This window comes from Pangasianodon hypophthalmus, chromosome 2 (genome assembly GCF_027358585.1).
Source record: "Pangasianodon hypophthalmus isolate fPanHyp1 chromosome 2, fPanHyp1.pri, whole genome shotgun sequence".
NCBI lineage: Eukaryota > Metazoa > Chordata > Actinopteri > Siluriformes > Pangasiidae > Pangasianodon > Pangasianodon hypophthalmus.
The window spans coordinates 9,445,790-9,465,630 of NC_069711.1; the positions used below are offsets into that span (position 1 = coordinate 9,445,790).

Here is a 19,841-nt window from a genome sequence, read left to right on the forward strand (position 1 = left end):
TGTTCGAGATCACCACTAGAGAGCACTGTTCCAACAACTTTCAGGGCCGGTGTTTACAATGACATGAACATTTCATGGCTAACATTCACGATAATTATATTGTAATTCTATGTAACACATTCTAGAAATACATCACATTTGTGACATTTGATTTGTACCTTATGTCATCATAACTGCTATACCATAAAATTAAGACATATAAAACATTATAAATTGCAACATTATGTATAATTCCTTACTATACGAACATAACTTTTATTTTCTGTTTAAAATCGATCATTATATCATTAAAACCATAGCAAACAATAAATGATGAACTGATAAACATTTTAAAATTAGATAAGCTAGGAGAATTGCTATTGGTAGGAGAAGCTACCAGTAGTGTATTTGTCACCATGGGTTTTATTATTACTCCTCCACTGCAGCTTTTCAGAGTTTCCCACTAGGTTTCCCACTTTATTTTGATTATATCAAATGTGGAAGGAGTTAAATAAAAAACATGATGGAGTCTTTCAGTAACAGAAAGTTTTACGTCAATGTATTAACAAATCTTTATATTATTAACAATGGCAGACACTGCAAAAAAAAAAAAAAAAAAAAAAAGAATCCAGAGGAAAAAGTAAAGGCACAGGAACAAAAGAAAAAAAAACCCCACATACACACATGTAATACATAACAGTTCCTTAATACCTGACCACTTACCTAACTTTTAACTCGTAAAGAACATTTTTATGAGACTCTCTGTGAGAACATACTACTAATAACAATAGCCATTAGCCAACAAGTTCATCATTTGCTGCTGATCAGAGAGAGCACAAGGTGAGCTTCTAATGGAGGATGACCATTCATGGGACTTCAGTGAGGTGAAGACTTTCTTTACTGTTGATGCCTTTAGGGAGGGTTAATAAGTTTGCTGTGTGATTAGACCTAAAAAAAAAAAGAGCTGAGTTGGGCGGAGGCCAGGACCAAACCCAAACATGTACCTGAGTTGGCCACTCATTCTCACAGGGAGTGGAGGTTTGCTCAAACAAAAACTGCAAGCATTGACATAGCACTATGAAAGCTGTCAGAGAAGAACATGTGTTTGGTGAATGTCAGTGTTCAAACTAAAGAAAGACTATACAGAAATAAAAGCAAATTTCCATGTTTCAAACCATGAAAATCTAAAAACAGTTCCATGTTTCCACATTTAGTAAGTGCCTAATACTTGTATGAAGGCAAAAACTGATCCTAGATTATTACTCATTTACTTTGACATGTTTGCTAATAAGCTAGACTGAGACAGGCAGACAATGCGACTAGCCGGGCATTTTATGTGACCTATATAATCATGAAATGTCTGATGTAAAATGTTTTATTGAAATTACAAACAGATCCTGAAATGTCTTCATGTAAAAGTGACCACATTGATTGGCACTTGGAATAAAACATAATTTAAGCCAATTTATGAAATTATATTAACACAGAGTCCAGACCAAAACAATTAAACACAGAAAAGTACTAGAGTGCATAGACTCTGATTCTTAGGCAGTTTGTCAGTGCATAGCAAACAGACTGTTGGACTCATACTGGGTGGACAAACTGATAGACCAGTCTCTGAGACACATCTGGTTTGCGGATGATTCCCTTCTTGTAGTACTGCCTGATGGAGCGGCTAAGCTTGTCGTAGTTCATCGCTGGCCGGTTTTTCCTCAGACCCCAGAGTCGTGCTACGTGAGCAGAGTCTTCAATTTTGAAAATACCTTCAGATAAAAGATTGATAAAAGCTGAATCATCTCAATATAGAAGTGGATTTGCCAAAGATACAAGAACAGAAGTGTGAATATTCAACAAGAAGCAAGGTCTCACTATGCCAAGTAATGTTTGCTTTCATTTACTGGCACAACTGGGTTGAATTCCCCCGATAAAGATTTATACCTTTCTCTTTATTGAGCCAGCGGATGCACCGTCCATAGCTGTGTGGTTTAAGTAAGAGCTCTCTGAGGAACTGCCACAAATGAATGGGCTGACCGGAACAAGACGAGTCTGCTTCTGACCACATCTCCTCTCTCTCTGTAGGATGACACCAGTTAGTGTGACAGCAATTGAGAATAGAAACTAAATCCATTTCCTTCCTTCTCCGTGACTAATGAGCCTAAATATGCTGTTGGTGTTTCTACACAGATGTGTTTACATATCTGTCAACAGGTAAACTTACCTGTGATCCTGCTCTCGCCTACTGAACATCTCTCTTTCATCCAGGCAGCTGAACACACAAAGAAACTTGAGTGAGTGGGTTACTCTACTCTATGCATTTAAAATATCTTATACCAAAATGTACTGAACCTGCCATGCCAGGAAAAATTTCATTCCATTCATTATGCATATGTAAGCATAGGTATGCACCTGATTTCCATATATCTAGATGAGCATGGAGTGTGTCACCACACTGTGGACAACGCTGTCGAAAGTCTTCCTCAGTCATGGCACACAAGTCTTTCCCATCCAGGTCTTGAAATGCTTTGCCCACCTGAGGGAGTCGATACAGATGCTCTGTCCACAACAGCCACTTCTGAACATTTCCGCAACTCCACTCGACTGGATCTGAAATATCCGATATAAGCTTGACTCACTGCACATTATTCAGTATTCCCTCAACATTCACCTTAGAGGCATCAGACAAGTTCTTTAACACGGGATTAGCAAAGTTTGGATAGAGCTTTGCATGTTTTGATGCACCATTGATTGTCATTCAAGGGAAGCGAAAGGCAAAAGTGTGAACAGGGGAACGAGTGTTTACCCAAGGAGGTGCAGCACAATTACTTTCAAGAAGTGAAATTTGCCATGGCAACTGTCAGTTAGAAGAAATGTCAGTAAGTTCAGTAAGCACACACCAATGAAATCAAGAGCACGTACCAGTGAGTTTTAGGTAGATTTGGAGATATTCAGCAATACAAACACAGGGAAGTCATTCTCTTTGTATTCTTAAGCTATAGAAAATTTGACTCTATTCAGCAATGCTAAATGTTTTAAAACATGTCAACACAGTATGCAGGAGCTATCTGTTGATGTTTACTCTTTTAGTCAGAGCTCCTCACCTGTGCAGGACAAGGGCTTGGTTGGACAGTTACACACCTTCTGCTGGGTAAACACCAAAAGTCCTAAAGTAAAGCTACTCCAACAAAGTTCTCAGGTCATTTGCAACAACTCCACATGCAAGCATGGGGATTAAACAGATCCTGGTATATAAAGCTGGGTTTTGACGTTAGATGTACTCTGCGCAAACAACTTTCACAATTTCTGTTTAAATAAAGAAAATAACCTGATGGTTCTTTGAGCGTCATACAATTTGCGTCATTCCAATCTAAAAATACCATTAGTGGATTAGAAATGTCCATTAAAATGTCCATCACCTTACTATGTTCTTGCCAAACCTTCTCCATTAGCTGATATTGACTTTTTAACATATTTAAACTACAACACTGTACACCACTAAAGTGCAAGACATGCAGCATTCTAAAACAGTATGAGGGAAACAAATAAAAATTAAAAAAAAAGATAATTACGTCATTTTGAAACACATGCACATTTCAGACACAAAATCCATAATGTTGTAATCTAGCCTCTAACCTGGTGTGATGTTCAGGAGCTTGCATGCTGTCTCAATGTCCTTTAGCACTTCTCCAACCACAAGGCTCTGCACTTGCTCCAGAGATCTCTCCTCCACCTGGTCTTCAAGGCCAGGGGACAGTGGCTCACTCCCTAGCCCAGGACTATCAATCACAGGGCACTGGTCTGGCTCTGGACATGGTTCTGGATTAGGTCCACTAGCAGCTGATGCAGAGGAGTCCGCCACCCTCACCAGCCAGGTGGCATCCTCAGTGAACAGCATATCGAAACAGGACAGGTAAAGTCCCGGAAGGGCATGATCAGTGCTGTCCAGCCGTGGCTTATTGTCCACCAACTCTAGAGTCTCCACTGTCCCATCTTCCGTTTTCAGAACAGCCAAAGAGTTCTCAGAGAAACTGGAGGCAGAGCGGGCTGGCTGGAGCAAGGCAGTGTCTGGGTGGACCCGCACTGGGCTAGCCATGGCCTCCTGGAAATGAAGAAGAGAAGTGATTCCTGAGACTTAGTAAAATAAGCGAATCTCTCAAAATTAAAAATGACACCAGGATATCATCAAGTTATTCAAAACTGGACAGGCATTGCATTCCCATCACTATACGTAAACAGAAATGGATGAAGCATTCCTTAATATTGAAAAAACAAAATTTATTGTCAACATTTTCAAACGTAAATAATATTGTTAAGACAGAATCTATACTTAGGGCTTGGTTTCAAGATGGTAGATCTTAATCATCATCATGGTGTCCTGTTCCATAGTCAAAGCCAGAATCCAAACTTCTCTTAAGAGATATATGTGTCTTAGTGAGGCTGCTTGTCTCTTTAAGTGTTGGGGAACACATGGGGCAGGGAAACCAAAGCAAGTCACGGTGTAGCACTGAGAGGCAAAGACCAAAACGGATTGGGCTGCAGAACTTACTCACGGGTCACTAGTACAGAATTGCACCAAATGTCTGAGTAAATAAGATGTAGTTGATTCCCACTTTGAAAGTGCCATTCCTGCAGTCCCCTGTCTCCACAGCCAGCATGAGCTTTTAATGAAACTTAATGAAATGAGACTTTCATTCCCAATAGGAAAGTAGGACACAACTCAAGACTAAAGAATGACAATGACAGAAAACTGGTGACTGGGGAACAACAGAAATCATCTGAGACATTAAGGTTGTAGGAGATGATTAATTCAATATTAAAAAGAAAGGGACCAGTTTTCCACAAAATAATGACTGAGAAATAGTCAATAATATAATATGTGATCTCAGCAAGTCAGTTAAAAGTGGTAGATATTTTCTCCCTGAAACAGAATGATATGCCTCATGTGGAACTATCTTGAATCATTATGACATTATAATAAAACTAATATAAGAATATTAAGAATATTATTCAATTGGTAGATAATGTTGCTTATTTTAAGCATTTATTTCTAGAAAGAAGTAAAATGCAAAATAGTCTGCCAATAGATGAAGACAACTTCAAGCTTGAAATGAGTAAAATGTCTAGAAATATGTTAATAATCATATATTTGTTTAACATGATTTTATAATGAGAAAACAGCAAAAAAAGTAATAAAGTAAGATTAGATTTAATGTTCATTTTCTCAGTGTGAAAAATACTCACTATTTAAGCCACTCTTAATAGTGGCTTAAGAGTGTCGTGGTATTCGGTAGACATATCTATGTGTTTGAGTAAAGACAGCCTTGTGTAACTTTTTTTTTTTTGATGAATTGAAGGAAGCACAGATGGAGAGTGAGAGCTCAAATGGTCATTGTGGATTATCTGTAAATGTTCTTGTACGTCCACAGAATAATTTCTCGCATGCCACATGCTCATTGATACACCTTACATTTGTTTGGACATAGTGACACTTAAATTCATAAAATCTGATGATAGGTCCACACCCAGTGATAGCAGAGGAAATTAGGCACTGTTAAACTAAAGACAAGCTGTCAGTCTATCAGTCTATAGAAGGGATGGAAGGAAGGGTGAGAGTTCAGGCCATTTTTACACCATGTTTACAGATCTCTGTGCTACCACAAATAGAAGCCTTGGGTAGTGTCTTTGAAGGTGCACTCTGGTTAACACTAAAGGAAATGAAGTTATCCACATATAAACAACCCCCCGTTCTCATCTCTTAACCCCGATCTGGCTTGCTTGCCCTCCTGCCGCTCCTGCATTCCCTCCTTTCATCCATCTCCCCTCCTTGGAAAAATGGGGTGCATCTTTCCCTTCATCTATGGTCAGCTTAGACACACTCAGCAGCCTGGCGTTCCCTCTGTGCAGCAACAGCTTGCGGTAAGTCCATTATCCTGGCACATTTGGCCATATTGACTCAGCACAGGAGAAACGGGGACGCAAACACACTCCGTAGGCAAGAGATTAGCGCCTGTGACTGATCCTTAAATGAGTTTGGTTAAAGACTTGAAAATTCATTTCAGTGGCATTAAGAGTTTCTCCTTTTGCTGGGTCAGTGGCGCTCTTGTTGCTGTCATGAGGAACGTTTAGAGATTTGGCTAACAGTTTTGGTTAAGAGTTGGAAGCTGTCGTCTGTGCCAGAACCAGTCTGAATGCTTAGTCTATTAATCAATGATGCTTCCTTAAAATCTGACTAATAAAGGTGAATAACAACAACTGTTGTTTATTTATTTATTAACACTCCTTAAATCTGATGGCTTTAGGTTATATTCCAAATCTGATTACATTCAGAGACATTTTAGAATTTTTTTTTTTTAAATGTTACTATAAGTTACCACATTTACAAAGATGACATTTGCTCACTCTATATGCTAATCTAAAAAGTGTACTTCCTTAGTGATAAAGTAAGATTTTGTTCCCAGCTAGAAAATTAACAGATGGTAACCAAATTAGAAGGTACAGATAAAAATCAAAGGCATGTTTCCATACTGCTACCCACCCTACCATATCCTCTCTTATTAAGAAAGGTGCTTCCTTGTTTGGTTTTAGACTTAGCAAATGTGTGAAGTCATGCAAGACTGTTTGCCACCTGTACACGGCATCATCTTGAGGATTTCAAAGTGCAGTTTCTGCTCCTTTCCCTTGTGGGAAACAACGTCAAGCAGACTAAAATATAGAATGATGTTGCAGAATTGGTCTCGCATTTACCAGGACAGTAGTGCTTACTGTAGTTCCATCTTGGGAGGACACCAAGGAAAGACAATTTGTAAAATATGTTGCCAAAAAAAAAAAAAAAGCTTGGTTGGGTATTACGCAGAGTATGTCTGCTTGTAACATTTACAGTGTTAGTGTCATAGGTAAAGATTAACCAGTCACACGTCTCCCCTGCTGATAATAGGCTATTAAATATCATTTCAAGTCAGGTTCTTGAGTTCTCTTGCTGGAAGGCAGCTTGCACAAACCCAGTGTTTGACAGCTGTCCAGTATGAGTGCTGTTCACAACTTTAGGGTGTAAAACACTATAGTAATTAGAGCTGACTGTATCTCAGGAAGACCATAATTCATAGTGGCTTATTCTGTGAGAACTTCAGGTGTGACATTTTCATTTGAAAATTAAAAATGACATATATGTGGCCTTGTGTTGCATCAACAATCCATGGTTAACAAAAAAAATATGCAGACTGGCCAAAGGTAGAACTGAGATTCTTACAGCCCTTGATTGAACATTCTCAAAATATGCTCATACATCTGTCTTAGATTGGTTTGAATGGTTCTGAATATGAACATTATACATATTATGAGGTATTTTCCAAAGCCAGAAAGCACTCATTAATGTTTTTTTTTTAAATGGAAAAGCTCAGGTCACATTTTATGCTCATTATATAATGTTTTTTGACAGTTTGTTAACATTTTTTCAGTCTGTGCTTGAAATAAAGAATTTGAAATGATGGGCCTGACATATAGTGGTAAAATGTATGACAGTGCAGGTGCACAACACATTGTTTAATCAAGCTTTTTTTTTTTTTGGATGCTTTTCTACACTTCTACCTTTAGGTTGCTTTTTCATTTACTGATCATGGCATTACAAAAAAGACATCAATATATGAGCTCAAAAACATGCGTAGTATGGTATTATGCAAATGGCCACGTTACCACAAAATCACCCATTTAATGACAGCCATTGATAAGAATCATTTTCTTGGCAACTTAATTAAAATATGAATGCATTTGTGACTTTATGTTCTGTACTCTTCAACCTTTTGGTATTTTTGGCAACCGTTTCTGCATACTTGGCTTAATTTCTGGTGCAGGTGTGACAGCAGACTTTAGCCTGCTGAAAAGAACAGACACTTTTTGTAAATCTCTTAATAAATGATAAACATGTTTCCTTCTGTGGTGTCTAAGAACTTTTTCAGTGGATTCAACCACATGAAATGAGAGTCCTAGGTAAAATTCTAGCAGAACATTCTGAAATTCTGAATTGCTTCTGTCTGACCATTTAAGAAAGTTGTTTAAAGAAGTTTTAAAATATATATGCTTTATATGCTTTAAAAAAACACCATTTAATTTAACACCTCCACACCTTTATTTAACACTTTTTAAATGATTTAAAGAGAACAAGGTGAGGCACTTGCTAATATGTTTGCACAGTTTAGCATGTGGAAAAGGTACATTTCTGGCTGGAATTCAGAGGCAGTAACCCTAGGGATATTCTTTCTTCGAGTCTATGTACAAACACCACAGAGAACAGGTAACTGTAGACAGATAAACAAGAGAATCTGACAAGAAGACAAATGTGAATAATTTTCATCGTATATAGTGTAACTGTCAAGAGAAACTGTTAAAACATGGAAATTCTTGTCCTCCTCCAATTAGCATACACGGCATATGAGATTCCAAGTCTAGGCATATTTAAAAAGAATGTAGGGTTTTTTCATGTCATATCTACACAAAGAAGGCATAACTGGCCTCCTGCACTTGAATTCACTCTGTCTGCTTTACTTCACCCGAAATCACCCCTTGGTTCATGGTTTCCTTAGTTTCATTTAACAAAATTCAAATGCGCCTTTGGGAGTTTAGACGTTGAACCTGTAAGTCACTTGGCCTTTCCTCAAGGGAAAATTTGTTTTCAGCTCTGGTGGAGAGGTGGCATGCTGCCAACCCACCACACTAGAAAAACAGTTAGGAACTTTACAAAAGTTTTTTTTTTTAAATATATTTATTTATTTATTTTATTTTATTTTAAATTTAATGACTCACTGGGGTCCTAACGTAAGTCACTTGGAAAGGGCTGAAATGTGGTAACTCCTACAAACAGGTGCACTCCCTGCATTAGGAATGCTTGATCTGAATACCATATCAGCCCGTATTAATCATCAAAAGAACACACAATAGGCTTGGTAAAGATAATACACTGACTTTGTGCTCTTTTACCCACTCAGCTTTTCACAGTGAGTATTTTCCTTGTTCTATATTTAAGCCAATTTAGTATAAATGTACAGGACACATTCCTTTTTGGTGCTTCTTCCTTTCATAATTTGAAAGATTTTAATGAAACATTCTAAAAAATGATTAAAATAATGCAATTTTTAGCCATTTTATTACATAAGGCTATTTTTCAAACCACTGTGAAGGTATAAATGATGTGTTCACATGGCCTTACCTGTGCAGATACAGCGACTGTCCTAGGAAGCACCAGTAGTTTTTTTTCGCCTTTTTTGCCAAAGCCCACTGATGCAGTCAAGGAATAACGACTTTTTGTTTCCTCTGCTGCCTTGGATCTCCAGTAACTGGTATTCAGTTTGGCTGTCTCAAGTCTTCTGAGGTCTTTCTGAACATGTGATGTGTTCTCAGGCTGCTTGAAGAATAGGATGTTTCAGAGCCAGCAGCACAACAGTCTCCAGGCACGCACCGCCACATCACTACCTTCAGTGACTAACACTGATGGTGTCAACCTTTCCCTGGAGTGTGTGCATGTGTGTATACCTGGATGTGGGTGTGTATTTCTCAAGTCCTGTGTGCAGGAATTCCTGCTCCATTGACTCCAGTGTTGGCATTTATAGGGAGGCCTTATTAACTTGAGTAAACACTTCTAACTGTGGACCACCTCTGCCTTTCTCCAAAGAGGAAATAACAGTATACAGAAGAGTCCTGTAATGTGAAATTGAATGCCATATTGTTCTCTTCAACTCAGTCACAATCAGGTTGAAACTTGTTAAATGAAGGTGATTTTTGCTAATAAGAATCAAGTTCAGAATCACAATTTATGTGAAGAATTGCGTTGTAGTGCTATTTCTTAAATAGAAACTACAATAATTACAATTTATTGGGAATTTATGCATGAATTTGTGAAAGGCTATGTTGTGAAGAGATCATTTGGTATTTCTGGGTTTTGAATGTCCCTTTAAAAAAGATTTATTCATGATATCAAGACACTTCATAAACCTAGAGTTTTTTGATCATATGTTTTCATAAAATATACAAAAATAATGCATATATAGCAAGACTCATCATTGATATACAAATTGGTTCAACTCAAGCATTAAATTTGCTCAAAAAAAACAAAAAACAAACAAACAAAAAAAAAACTGTGTAATCATACAACCGCAGTAACAACTACAATAACCTATGTCTGTAATGTATTATCATTATTAGGAAAGTACCATCTTTAGAAGGCAGGAGTGTGTTTGATCACTATACCCTGAGGCATTTTTGAGAGCTGAGGATAATAAATAAGTTGTTATTAATCACACTCCTGGCAAAGCTTTAGTGAGCACAATTAAAACTGAACCCATTAATTAAGTTGAGTGTAGGAGTTTACAGAAAAACATCACTCTACACAGTACAGTGGTCTCCAATGGTTTTAAATCTGTAAAAAAAAAAAAAAAATTACAACACTACTGTATATATTGAGGAATTCTGACAGAAGATGTATTTGAATAAAAATTTCAATATTAGAATAAATATGAGTGATTAAATGGATAACATACTAAATCCATGTACTGATACGATATTACATTATGTTTTTATTTCTTATAAAAAATGAGTTACTGCTTGCGTCAGTAATGCGTTGATGATGTCCCTGCAACTACACCGCATGGTGCTTTGTTTGCACAGCTAAACAGACACACCAACACAAACCATGACTGTCTCACACATACGCTTTGCCTCATTTGTAAAAGCTGAGTGTGGGGTCAATAGTATCTCAGTATTAAAATATAATACATAATGCATTTCTGTAAGACACAAAAACTACAAGATATTGTTTTAAACCTGATTTATGGAACAGCAGTAAGATACACCACTAACCAGATATATGTTTGTATATATTTTTAAGGATTTTGTGCTTCAAAAGAGATTAAAAAAAGATTTATTTTGGGTCTTGTGACAGTTGTTTATTCAGCATGTTTCTCATAGAGGGTTCATTTGCATGGCAGTTGGACAAACTGAGTGACTGAGTTGAGATTCACCCTTTTTACCTTCTCATTCTAAAACATTCTCATAGTACAGATAAGAATTTTTGGCCTGAAAAATGATTCTTCCCACTATCTGTACTCAGAGACACTCATTCAGTTTCACAGTGTTTAGTCATCAATCAAAACTAATGGAGTTTAATTCAAACTCCAAAACAAGCCATGCTTTGCATAGAGGTTTATTTCAAATTAAATCAACAATCTTTTGGAATTCCCACTTGTGGATATTCAGTGTGTGGTAATAGATTTTAAATACAAGGTTAAACTCAGGAAGAATGTAGAATGCATTTGCGTGTCATTCACTAAACTACTTGCTTAAAACTTGCTGGAATTCACTGGATGTATTGGTGGACGTTACGTAAATTCAGTGATGTGGTACAGTCTAACATTTAACTTCCGAAAGCAAAACCAGCAACATACCAGTTAATCCTAAACAAAATCTTCTTATTAGTGTGTTTTTATCGTTGTAAGACCGCAACATCTCTGGTAAACCTGTATGATAAATGAAAATATCACATCTATTTGATGTCTCATCGACCTCTCAGGAGGTTAATAACATTATATAGTTTAACACCCAATCTATTAAATGAATTAACACATACAGTGTTCATACATGACCTAAATCTGTGTTGAAGTAGCTCTATTAATAACAATATTAATCTGTATCCATATTAGCACTGTGCTAATTCAATACTGGTTTTACTGTGCACATACAAATCCATTATGTGGTTATTGTTATCTGTTATGTTAACATTCAAGTTATTCCTATAATGAAACTGAGTCTTGAATGACATAGAACTCTGTTGCTGTAGATAAACCATTAAAGTCATTAATTAGTCACTGTATAACTGTTACAGGTAATTCACACTTAATTTGACTGATGAGATGTATCAGTTTGACAAGTAATGATAGCTGCATCAATAGTGGTTATCGTTTTTATTTGACTTTCCTCAATGCAACTGCTGTAGAGCACACTGAAGCACAATTAAACACTTCACTGACAAATAATGCTTTTCTACAGACATCCACTGTAAAACACACACGCATACAGTGTGAGAGAGAGAGAGAGAGAGAGAGAGAGAGAGATGTATATTATAATGAATGGGACATATGGGAGCATGTTATTAACTGGCCCTGCAAGCTTTTCCTTCATTGTTAATGCTGTGGGTATGTTTGGAAGAATAATTCCTCTCAAATTAGAATGATTTTATGACTACATGTTTTTTTCAGTGATAAACAAGGCCTAATAAAAAGTCCCTCAATTTTTTTGATAATACAGGTTAACTGTCTTTTAATAAGGCAGTATAAAAAAAATCAAGCAGGGAGTTGTCTTAGGCCTCAGGTCATCTTTGGGAGCTGGAAGGTTTGTTTGTCTCTACTGCATTCACTCTCTATTGTTTGCCAAGTTCTGTCCAAGTCAGGTATTTTGAATTCAATAGCAGTGAATATTCAGAGTAATCTCTAAAAAACCAAGCTCATTAAACTATACAGTGCCTCCAAAATGTATTCACCCCCTTGTGAATATTTCTCTTTGCTGTATTGCAACACTACATTTAAGTATATTAGAATGAGATTTTCTGCTGCTTCTTTTAAAGTGACTCTCTACAGAAAAAAAAAAAATTAAATGTCCTCAGAAATCTTTAAAACAACTTAAAACTGTTTATTCACTCAAACTCAAACTGTATTCATAGTCTAAATTAGGACTAGTATTTAATTTTCTTTAGAATTCACACTAAATATGTTATACAATGTATACCAGTGTTCATTTCGAATCTACCTCTGACCAATTGTATGGTTACATAATAACTGTCACTGACTTTGGGAGGTCTCACAGCTAAAACAGCAGATCGGACCGGTCCTGAGGATGTCATGAGGATCAAGGAACTGGCTGTGAAACTCTGAAATGAATTTGTTAGGAGGAAAAGAGCTGGAGAAGGCTATAAAAAGATCAGCAAAGCTTCGAACCTTCCTAGGATCACTGTGAAATCCATTATAACATAGTGGAAAAAATATGGCACAATCCAGACACTACTAAGACTAAACTGACCTATCAGTAGTGTCCAAGAGTCCAGCTACAACACTGCTCTACAACACAGAGCTCACTGCCTGAAACAGGGAAACCTGTGCAGCTATCAACAATATCATCAGTTCTTCACAGATCCGGTCTCTATAGGAGAGTGGCCAGAAGGAAGCCATTTCTGAGAAAGGCTAACTTAAAGGCATGCCTGGAGTTCACTAGAAGGCATGTGACAAAATATTTTGAGCCATTTGGACTAAAAGCAAAGCGTTATGTTTGGCGCAGACCAAATACAACCCAAGTAACACAGTTCCTACCATCAAGGATGGTGGTGGTAGCGTCATGCCCTGGAGTTGCTTTTCAGGAGGAGGAACTGGAAATCTTATTGCCATCATGGGCAACATAGATAGAGCCAAATATAAGAAAATTGTTGAGGGGAACCTGTTCCAGTCAGCCAGAAATGTGTCTAGGGTGACCATTTTGTTCCAACAGGACAATGAGCCAAAGAATAGAACAAAAACCACAAAGGATGGCTTGAAAAAAACAGAAGGATTGTGTTTTGGACTGGGAGAGTGAAAGCCCATACCTAAAGCCACTTAAAAATGTGTGTCATGACCTGAAAATTGCTGTTCATCCATGACCACCATTAAATCTAATTTAGGAGAGATAATTTGCACTGAGGAATGGGAGAAAATGCCAAAATCAAAATGTGCAAAGCTCACAGAGACATATCCAAGACAACTCAAATCTGTATTTACTGCAAAACAAAAATGCACTTGGTATTGACCTATTATTAAATAATCTAAATAATTGATTTAATTTTCTTTCTGTACTTCAAAAGGAGCATAAAATATTCCATTCTAATATAATTAAATTTGATGTTGCAACAGCAAAAAGAGAAATAAACATTAGGGGGTGAATACTTTCTGGAGGTACTGTATTCGATTATAGAAATCTTGTTATAAATTAATATTTTATTATTGATTATTAATTGGGTGGCAGGGTGACACAGCGGGAAGCATTGGTGCCTCACAGCTCCAGGGTGCCTGCTTCGATCCTGAGCTTGGGTTACTGTCTGTATGGAGTTTGTTCTCCCTGTTACCTACTTGTAGGTGTTACTGTTGCTGGAAATGTATGATTCTCTATGTTATGGGTTAGTGTTATGGGTTAGGGTTATATTTAACTTTTTTTTTTTTGAGAAATAGTCACATAAAATTTAAATCTACAGTATCTACAACTGTAAATTGAGTTTGAGTCTGTCCTGGTCTTTACCTTTTTTTTTTTTTTACTAAAAACACATTGTGTTTTGTACTAAACACATCATTTTATAAAATCATTTATAAAGTATCTCTTTGTCTTACATTGAGACAGTGCATTGATAGACTAATTAGTGTTTCAATCATCAACCTAAAGTTGCAAAAGATAGTTTAGTGTTCACTACTCACATGCACAAGTAGTAGTTATGAATTAATTTGTAATATCTAATACTACTATCTAATATCCACTTCTTAACATATGCTACTTGACCATTTTGTTACTTGTGATAATAAAAGAACATCTGTAAACCCAATGGTTGGTTGACACTCTACAGTTGAGAGTTATCAATTAACCACACTGCACATGACAATCATATAATGAGAGCTGGTGTTGTGGTTTTGACAGTCTTGTAGGATTGCCTGAAGCAGTTACACCTCAGCGTTGGTAAAGCCTCATTACTGAAGAGATGTTTGCTGTGTCCGTAAACTAAGGAGTTTATTAAATGAAACTGCCAAGCTTTCTGGCCCTGCTCTTTCTTGTAGTGAAAAAAGGTAAAGAAATTAATAAATTAACAAATATGAGCTCTGTAGTAAGGCCCAATAGTAACACAAAGATCATGGTCATTATTTTAAAAAGTTAGGCTAAAGTAGTCAAGTTGCAAAACCACCTTGCGTGAATGTGCCAATATTTTTCTAAGGAGCCCTTGAACCATGGTTTAGTTATCAGTTCATCATCAAGGGAGTAGAACTCAGTGTGTGCCAAGAAAAACATGCAACACATTTAATTTACTGGATACAAGAAGTGTCACTGGTGGGTGAGGTGTGCCATCCAAGGTGTGTTCCACAATGTACAGAGAAACATAGGCAAATATTTGTCAAGATATCCACGCATGCTTTAGGGCAACATGGCCTCTTAGAGTCCTTACTTTTCATAAAGACACCTTTTCTTCATTCTGATGTTTGATGTGACCATTACCTGAAGGTCTTCACCTGTATCTACATGATTTTTTTGGTGTTCCTAATAAAGTGGACAGGTGAGTGTATGTCGTGTAATACATACACCGACATACTAAATAATTTTGTTTCATAACCCTGATGTGTAAACATTTAGACAAAGCATTTTTTGTTTCCAGTAAATGCTCATTTTATACTTGGGACTTGTTATTTTTGTGTAATTTTTAACTCACATTTTAACTCCCTGTGATGCACCATAGCAGCAGTTTGAAAAGATGCAGTGGCTTCATGTGTTTCAGAGGAAGAATGCGCAAGCCTTCACCCTCCCTAACAAGTATCTGTCAGGTGATAGGACAGAGTGGGTGGGAATTGTAAATGCTCATTTTATACTTGGGATTTGTTATTTTTGTGTAATTTCTAACTCACATTCTAACTCAGATAGCAGCATACAAATAGCTTAATGCTACAGCATACAAATACATCCTACACTATTGTGGTTTTCCAACTTTGTGGCAACAGTTTGGGGAAGAACCATATATGGGTTTGATGGTCAGGTGTCCACTAACATTTGGCCAAATAGTGTACTTTATTCATAACTATCCTCCTCTGATAAGTATAGACATTTCTCAGATGGAACTTCAAGAGCTCTGACTGACTGATGAAAAGAGAAACTTCAACAGGTGTGACAGATCTTATCTGCACCTAGTGATTATACTGCAACTGCCCTATCCCAAAAGCAGAATAGTTAAAGTGTACATCTGTTACACAGGGTTTGATTCCCATAGCATTGAACATGATATTGGCACCTATATAATGGCTGCCTCAAGTTTACTGTCCTCAAGTCTACAAATTATGACACCATCAAATACATCTGCTGACCCTTGTCCCACGCTACAGGCAGCTAATAGCTGACAGTACACAGGGGCAAGAGAAAACATGACTGGGTTGTCACATAGACATTTCATGATGAAAAGTTAGATATTCAACCAACAATATTATCATTCGGAGATTCAAATGTCATTAGCTTTGCATGTTGTTCAGAAGGCAGTTGTCGTGTTTGTAGATTTGACAGAAGTCAGTCACATTGTTGCTTGTAGTAAGCTAGCATAATATGACAGCAGAGAGTATACACCGATCAGCCGTTACATTATGACCACTGACAGGTGAAGTGAATAATATTGATTATCTCGTTACAATAGCATCTGGCAAGGGTTGAAATATATTGGGCAGCAAGTGACCAGTCGGTTCTCGAAGTTGATGTGTTGGAAATAGGAAAAATGGGCAAGCATAAGGATTAGAGACTTTGACAACGGCCAAATTGCGATGGCTAGATGACTGGGTCAGAGCATCTTTAAAAAGGCAGGCCTTGTGGGGTGTTCCCGGTATGCAGTGGTTAGTACCTACCAAAAGTGGAGCAATGGAAGAAGGTGGACTGGTCCGATAAATCACATTTTCTTTTACATCATGTGGAAGGCCAGGTTTGTGCATCGTTTACCTGGGGAAGAGATGGCACCAGCATGCACTATGGGAAGAACGCAAGCTGGCGGAGGCAGTGTGATGCTCTGGGCAATGTTCTGCTGGGAAACTTTGGGCCCTGGCATTCATGTGGATGCTATTTTGACACATACCACCTACCTAAACATTGTTGCAGACCAGGTACACCCCTTCATGGCCCTGCCACACTGTAAAAATTGTTCAGGAATTGTTCGAGGAACATGACAAAGAGTTCAATGTGGTGACTTGGCCTCCAAATTCCCCTGATCTCAATCCGATCGAACACCTGTGGGGTGTGCTGGCCATGAGGTCCGATCCATGGAGGCCCCACCTCACAACTTACAGGACTTAAAGGATCTGCTGTTAACGTCTTTGTGCCAGATACCACAGCACATCTTCAGGGATCTAGTGGAGTCCATGCCTCGAAGGGTCAGGGCTGTTTTGGCAGCAAAAGGGGGACAAACACAATATTAGGCAGGTGGTCATAATGTTACGGCTGATCGGTGTATACTCACTGGCCACATTATTTGTTAATGTTCACATCAAACATCAGAAGGGGGGGAAATTTGATCTCAGTGTCTCTGACTTTGACATGGTTGTTGGTGCCAGACGGGCTGATCTGAGTATTTCAGAAACTGCTGATGTCCTGGGATCTTCATGCACAAATCTCCAGAATTTCCACAGGATGGTGTGAAAAACAAAAAAACATCCAGTGAGCAGCAGTTCTGCAGGAGGAAACACCTTGTCAATCTGAGAGGTCAGAGGAGAATGATCAGACTTCTTTAAGCAGAAAGGAAAGTTACAGAAACTCAAATAACCACTCTTTACTACCTGATGAGCAGAAAAGCATCTCAGGATGTACATCAAACCTTGAGGCGGACAAGCTACAACAGCAGAAGACCACACTGGGGTCCACTCCTATCAGCCAAGAACTGTTATCCAAGGCTCACAGAAACTGGACAGCTGAAAAAGTGTTGCCTGGTCTGATGAATCTCAATTTCTGTTGTGACAAGCAGAAGGTAGGGTCAGAGTTTGCCATCAACTGCATGAATCTGTAGACCCAACCTGCTTTGTATCAACAGTTCAGGCTGGTTGTGTAATGGTGTCGGGAAACGTTTTCTTGGCAAACATTGGGCTGACCACATTCATAGCTTTATGGCCACGATATACTCATATTACACAAGTCATCTCAAACTAGTTCCATAAATATGAGAATGAGTTCAGTGTACTTCAATGGCCTCCCCAAGCACCAGACCAGAATCCAACAGGGAGTCTCTGGGATATGGCAGAACGGGAGATTCACAGCATGAATGTGCAGCTGACAAAACTGCAGCAATTATGGGATCACGTCAGTATGACTCAGAATCTCAAAAAAAATTTTGAGAATCTCAAAGGAAATACCTTACGGAGTCTATGCCATGGAGAGGCTGTTCAGAAAGCAAAAGAGGGTCCTACCCAGTATTAGTTATATATATGTTAGTGAGTGTATACAACTATAGCTAGTTTCAGTTAGTCAGGTCACTCTTGCTCTCTAATAAGAGAGCTAATACTGCTTTATTATATATACTATTACATATATTATATATAGCACGTTTGACTGTTCGCCCCGTGCTTCAGGGGTTTCCTCCCCCAGTGCAAAGACATGCGTTGTAGACAGACAGGCATCTCTAAACTGTCTGTAGTGTGTGAATGTGTGTGTAACTGTGCCCTGCAATGGATTGGCACCCAGTCCAGGGTGTCCCATGCCTTGTTCCCAGAGGATAAGCGGTACAGAAAATGGATGGATATTTTTTTTTTTTTATATATACTGTATAACTGTATGACTAGCAAGTACAGTCAGGCCCATAAATATCTGGACATTGATAAAGTGGTTAACCCCACAGTACATTGGAGTTGAAATGCAGTTTCAGCAGTGCAGACTGTTTTCATTTGCGGATGTTTACATCCAAATCAGGTGAACAGTGAATCACAGCACTTTATATGTGGCCCCCTTCTTTTAAGGGACCAAAAGTAATTGGACATACTAACAATCAAAAATGAAATTGTCATTATTAATACTTAGTTACAAATCACTGACTGCCTGAAGTCTGGACCCCACAGACATCACCAGACGCTGGGCTTCTTCCATGGTGATGCTCTGCCAGACCTTTATTGCAGCTGTCTTCATTTCCTGCTTGTTCTTGGGGTGTTTTGCCTTCAGCAAGTGAAATACATGCTCAGTTAGATTCAGGTCCCATGACTGACTTGGCCACTGCAGAACATTTCACTTCGGATCATTGTCCATCTGCACTGTGAAGAGCCGTATGATCAGGTTTGAAGCATTGTCTGAATGTGAGCAGATAATACAGCCCTTTACAATTCAGAATTCATCCTGCCGCTTTTGTCAAGTCATATCAGTAAATACACGGAAAACACTTCCACTGACATCCATACATGCCCACACCATAAGATGGTGTGCTTTGGATCATGAGCAGTTCCTTCCCTTCTCCATACTCTTCTCTTCCCATCATTCTGGTAAGTTTCTCTTTGTCTCATCTAGCCATAGGATGCTGTTTCAGAACTGTACAGACTTTTAAGGATGATTTTGGCAAACTCTAATCAGCTTTCCTATTTTTGAGGCTTACCAATGGTTTACATCTTGTGCTAAACCCTCTGTACTTACTCTGGGGAAATCTTCTCTTGATTGTTGACTTTACAGATACACCTACCTCCTGGAAGGTGTTCTTCATCTGGCCAACTGTTGTGAAGGACTTCATATTAAGAGGTAAGAGCAACATATTCCAAAAGCAAATGCCACACTTGAAATCAACTCGACATTTTACCTGCTTACTTGTAAGTGAAATAATGAGGGAGTAACACCTGGACATGGAACAGAAGTAACTGTCCAATTACTTTTCAAACCTTAAAAAGGGAGGGGGTGGGGGTATATTTAAAAAGTGATGTAATTACTACACCATTCACCAGATTTGGATATAAATACCCTCAAATTAAAGCTGATTAAAGTCTGCACTTTGAGCTCAAAAATCATCATTTAATTTCAACTGCAACATACTGTGGTAGACAGCTAAAAAAGTGCTTTGTCAGTGTCCAAATATTTATGGACTTGAATGTAAATGCCACCAAAGAAAGTGCAAG

The 19,841-nt window shown here is 38.0% G+C and overlaps 1 protein-coding gene across 1 annotated transcript; it reads right to left on the minus strand.

Moving 5' to 3' along the window:
• Positions 1-73: 73 nt before the first annotated feature.
• LOC113530144 (SAM pointed domain-containing Ets transcription factor) lies at positions 74-9,548 on the minus strand. Its single transcript, XM_026919936.3, has 6 exons — positions 9,176-9,548; positions 3,610-4,075; positions 2,386-2,583; positions 2,198-2,245; positions 1,918-2,052; positions 74-1,742 (listed from the first exon to the last, which is right to left on the minus strand). The coding sequence occupies exons 2-6, from the start codon at positions 4,067-4,069 to the stop codon at positions 1,564-1,566; spliced, it is 1,020 nt and encodes a 339-aa protein (XP_026775737.1). The 5' UTR covers positions 4,070-4,075; positions 9,176-9,548; the 3' UTR covers positions 74-1,563.
• Between the last annotated feature and the right edge of the window lie 10,293 nt (positions 9,549-19,841).

What these genes read in the sequence shown, in the direction of transcription:
- LOC113530144 (XM_026919936.3), bottom strand. Translation starts at nt 4,069, where the DNA reads ATGGCTAGCCCAGTGCGGGTCCACCCAGACACTGCCTTGCTCCAGCCA. An exon ending in GCTCCTGAACATCACACCAG is followed by an intron (nt 2,584 to 3,609) that starts GTTAGAGGCTAG and finishes CGGATATTTCAG; the next exon opens with ATCCAGTCGAGTGGAGTTGC. An exon ending in TCTAGATATATGGAAATCAG is followed by an intron (nt 2,246 to 2,385) that starts GTGCATACCTAT and finishes TTGTGTGTTCAG; the next exon opens with CTGCCTGGATGAAAGAGAGA.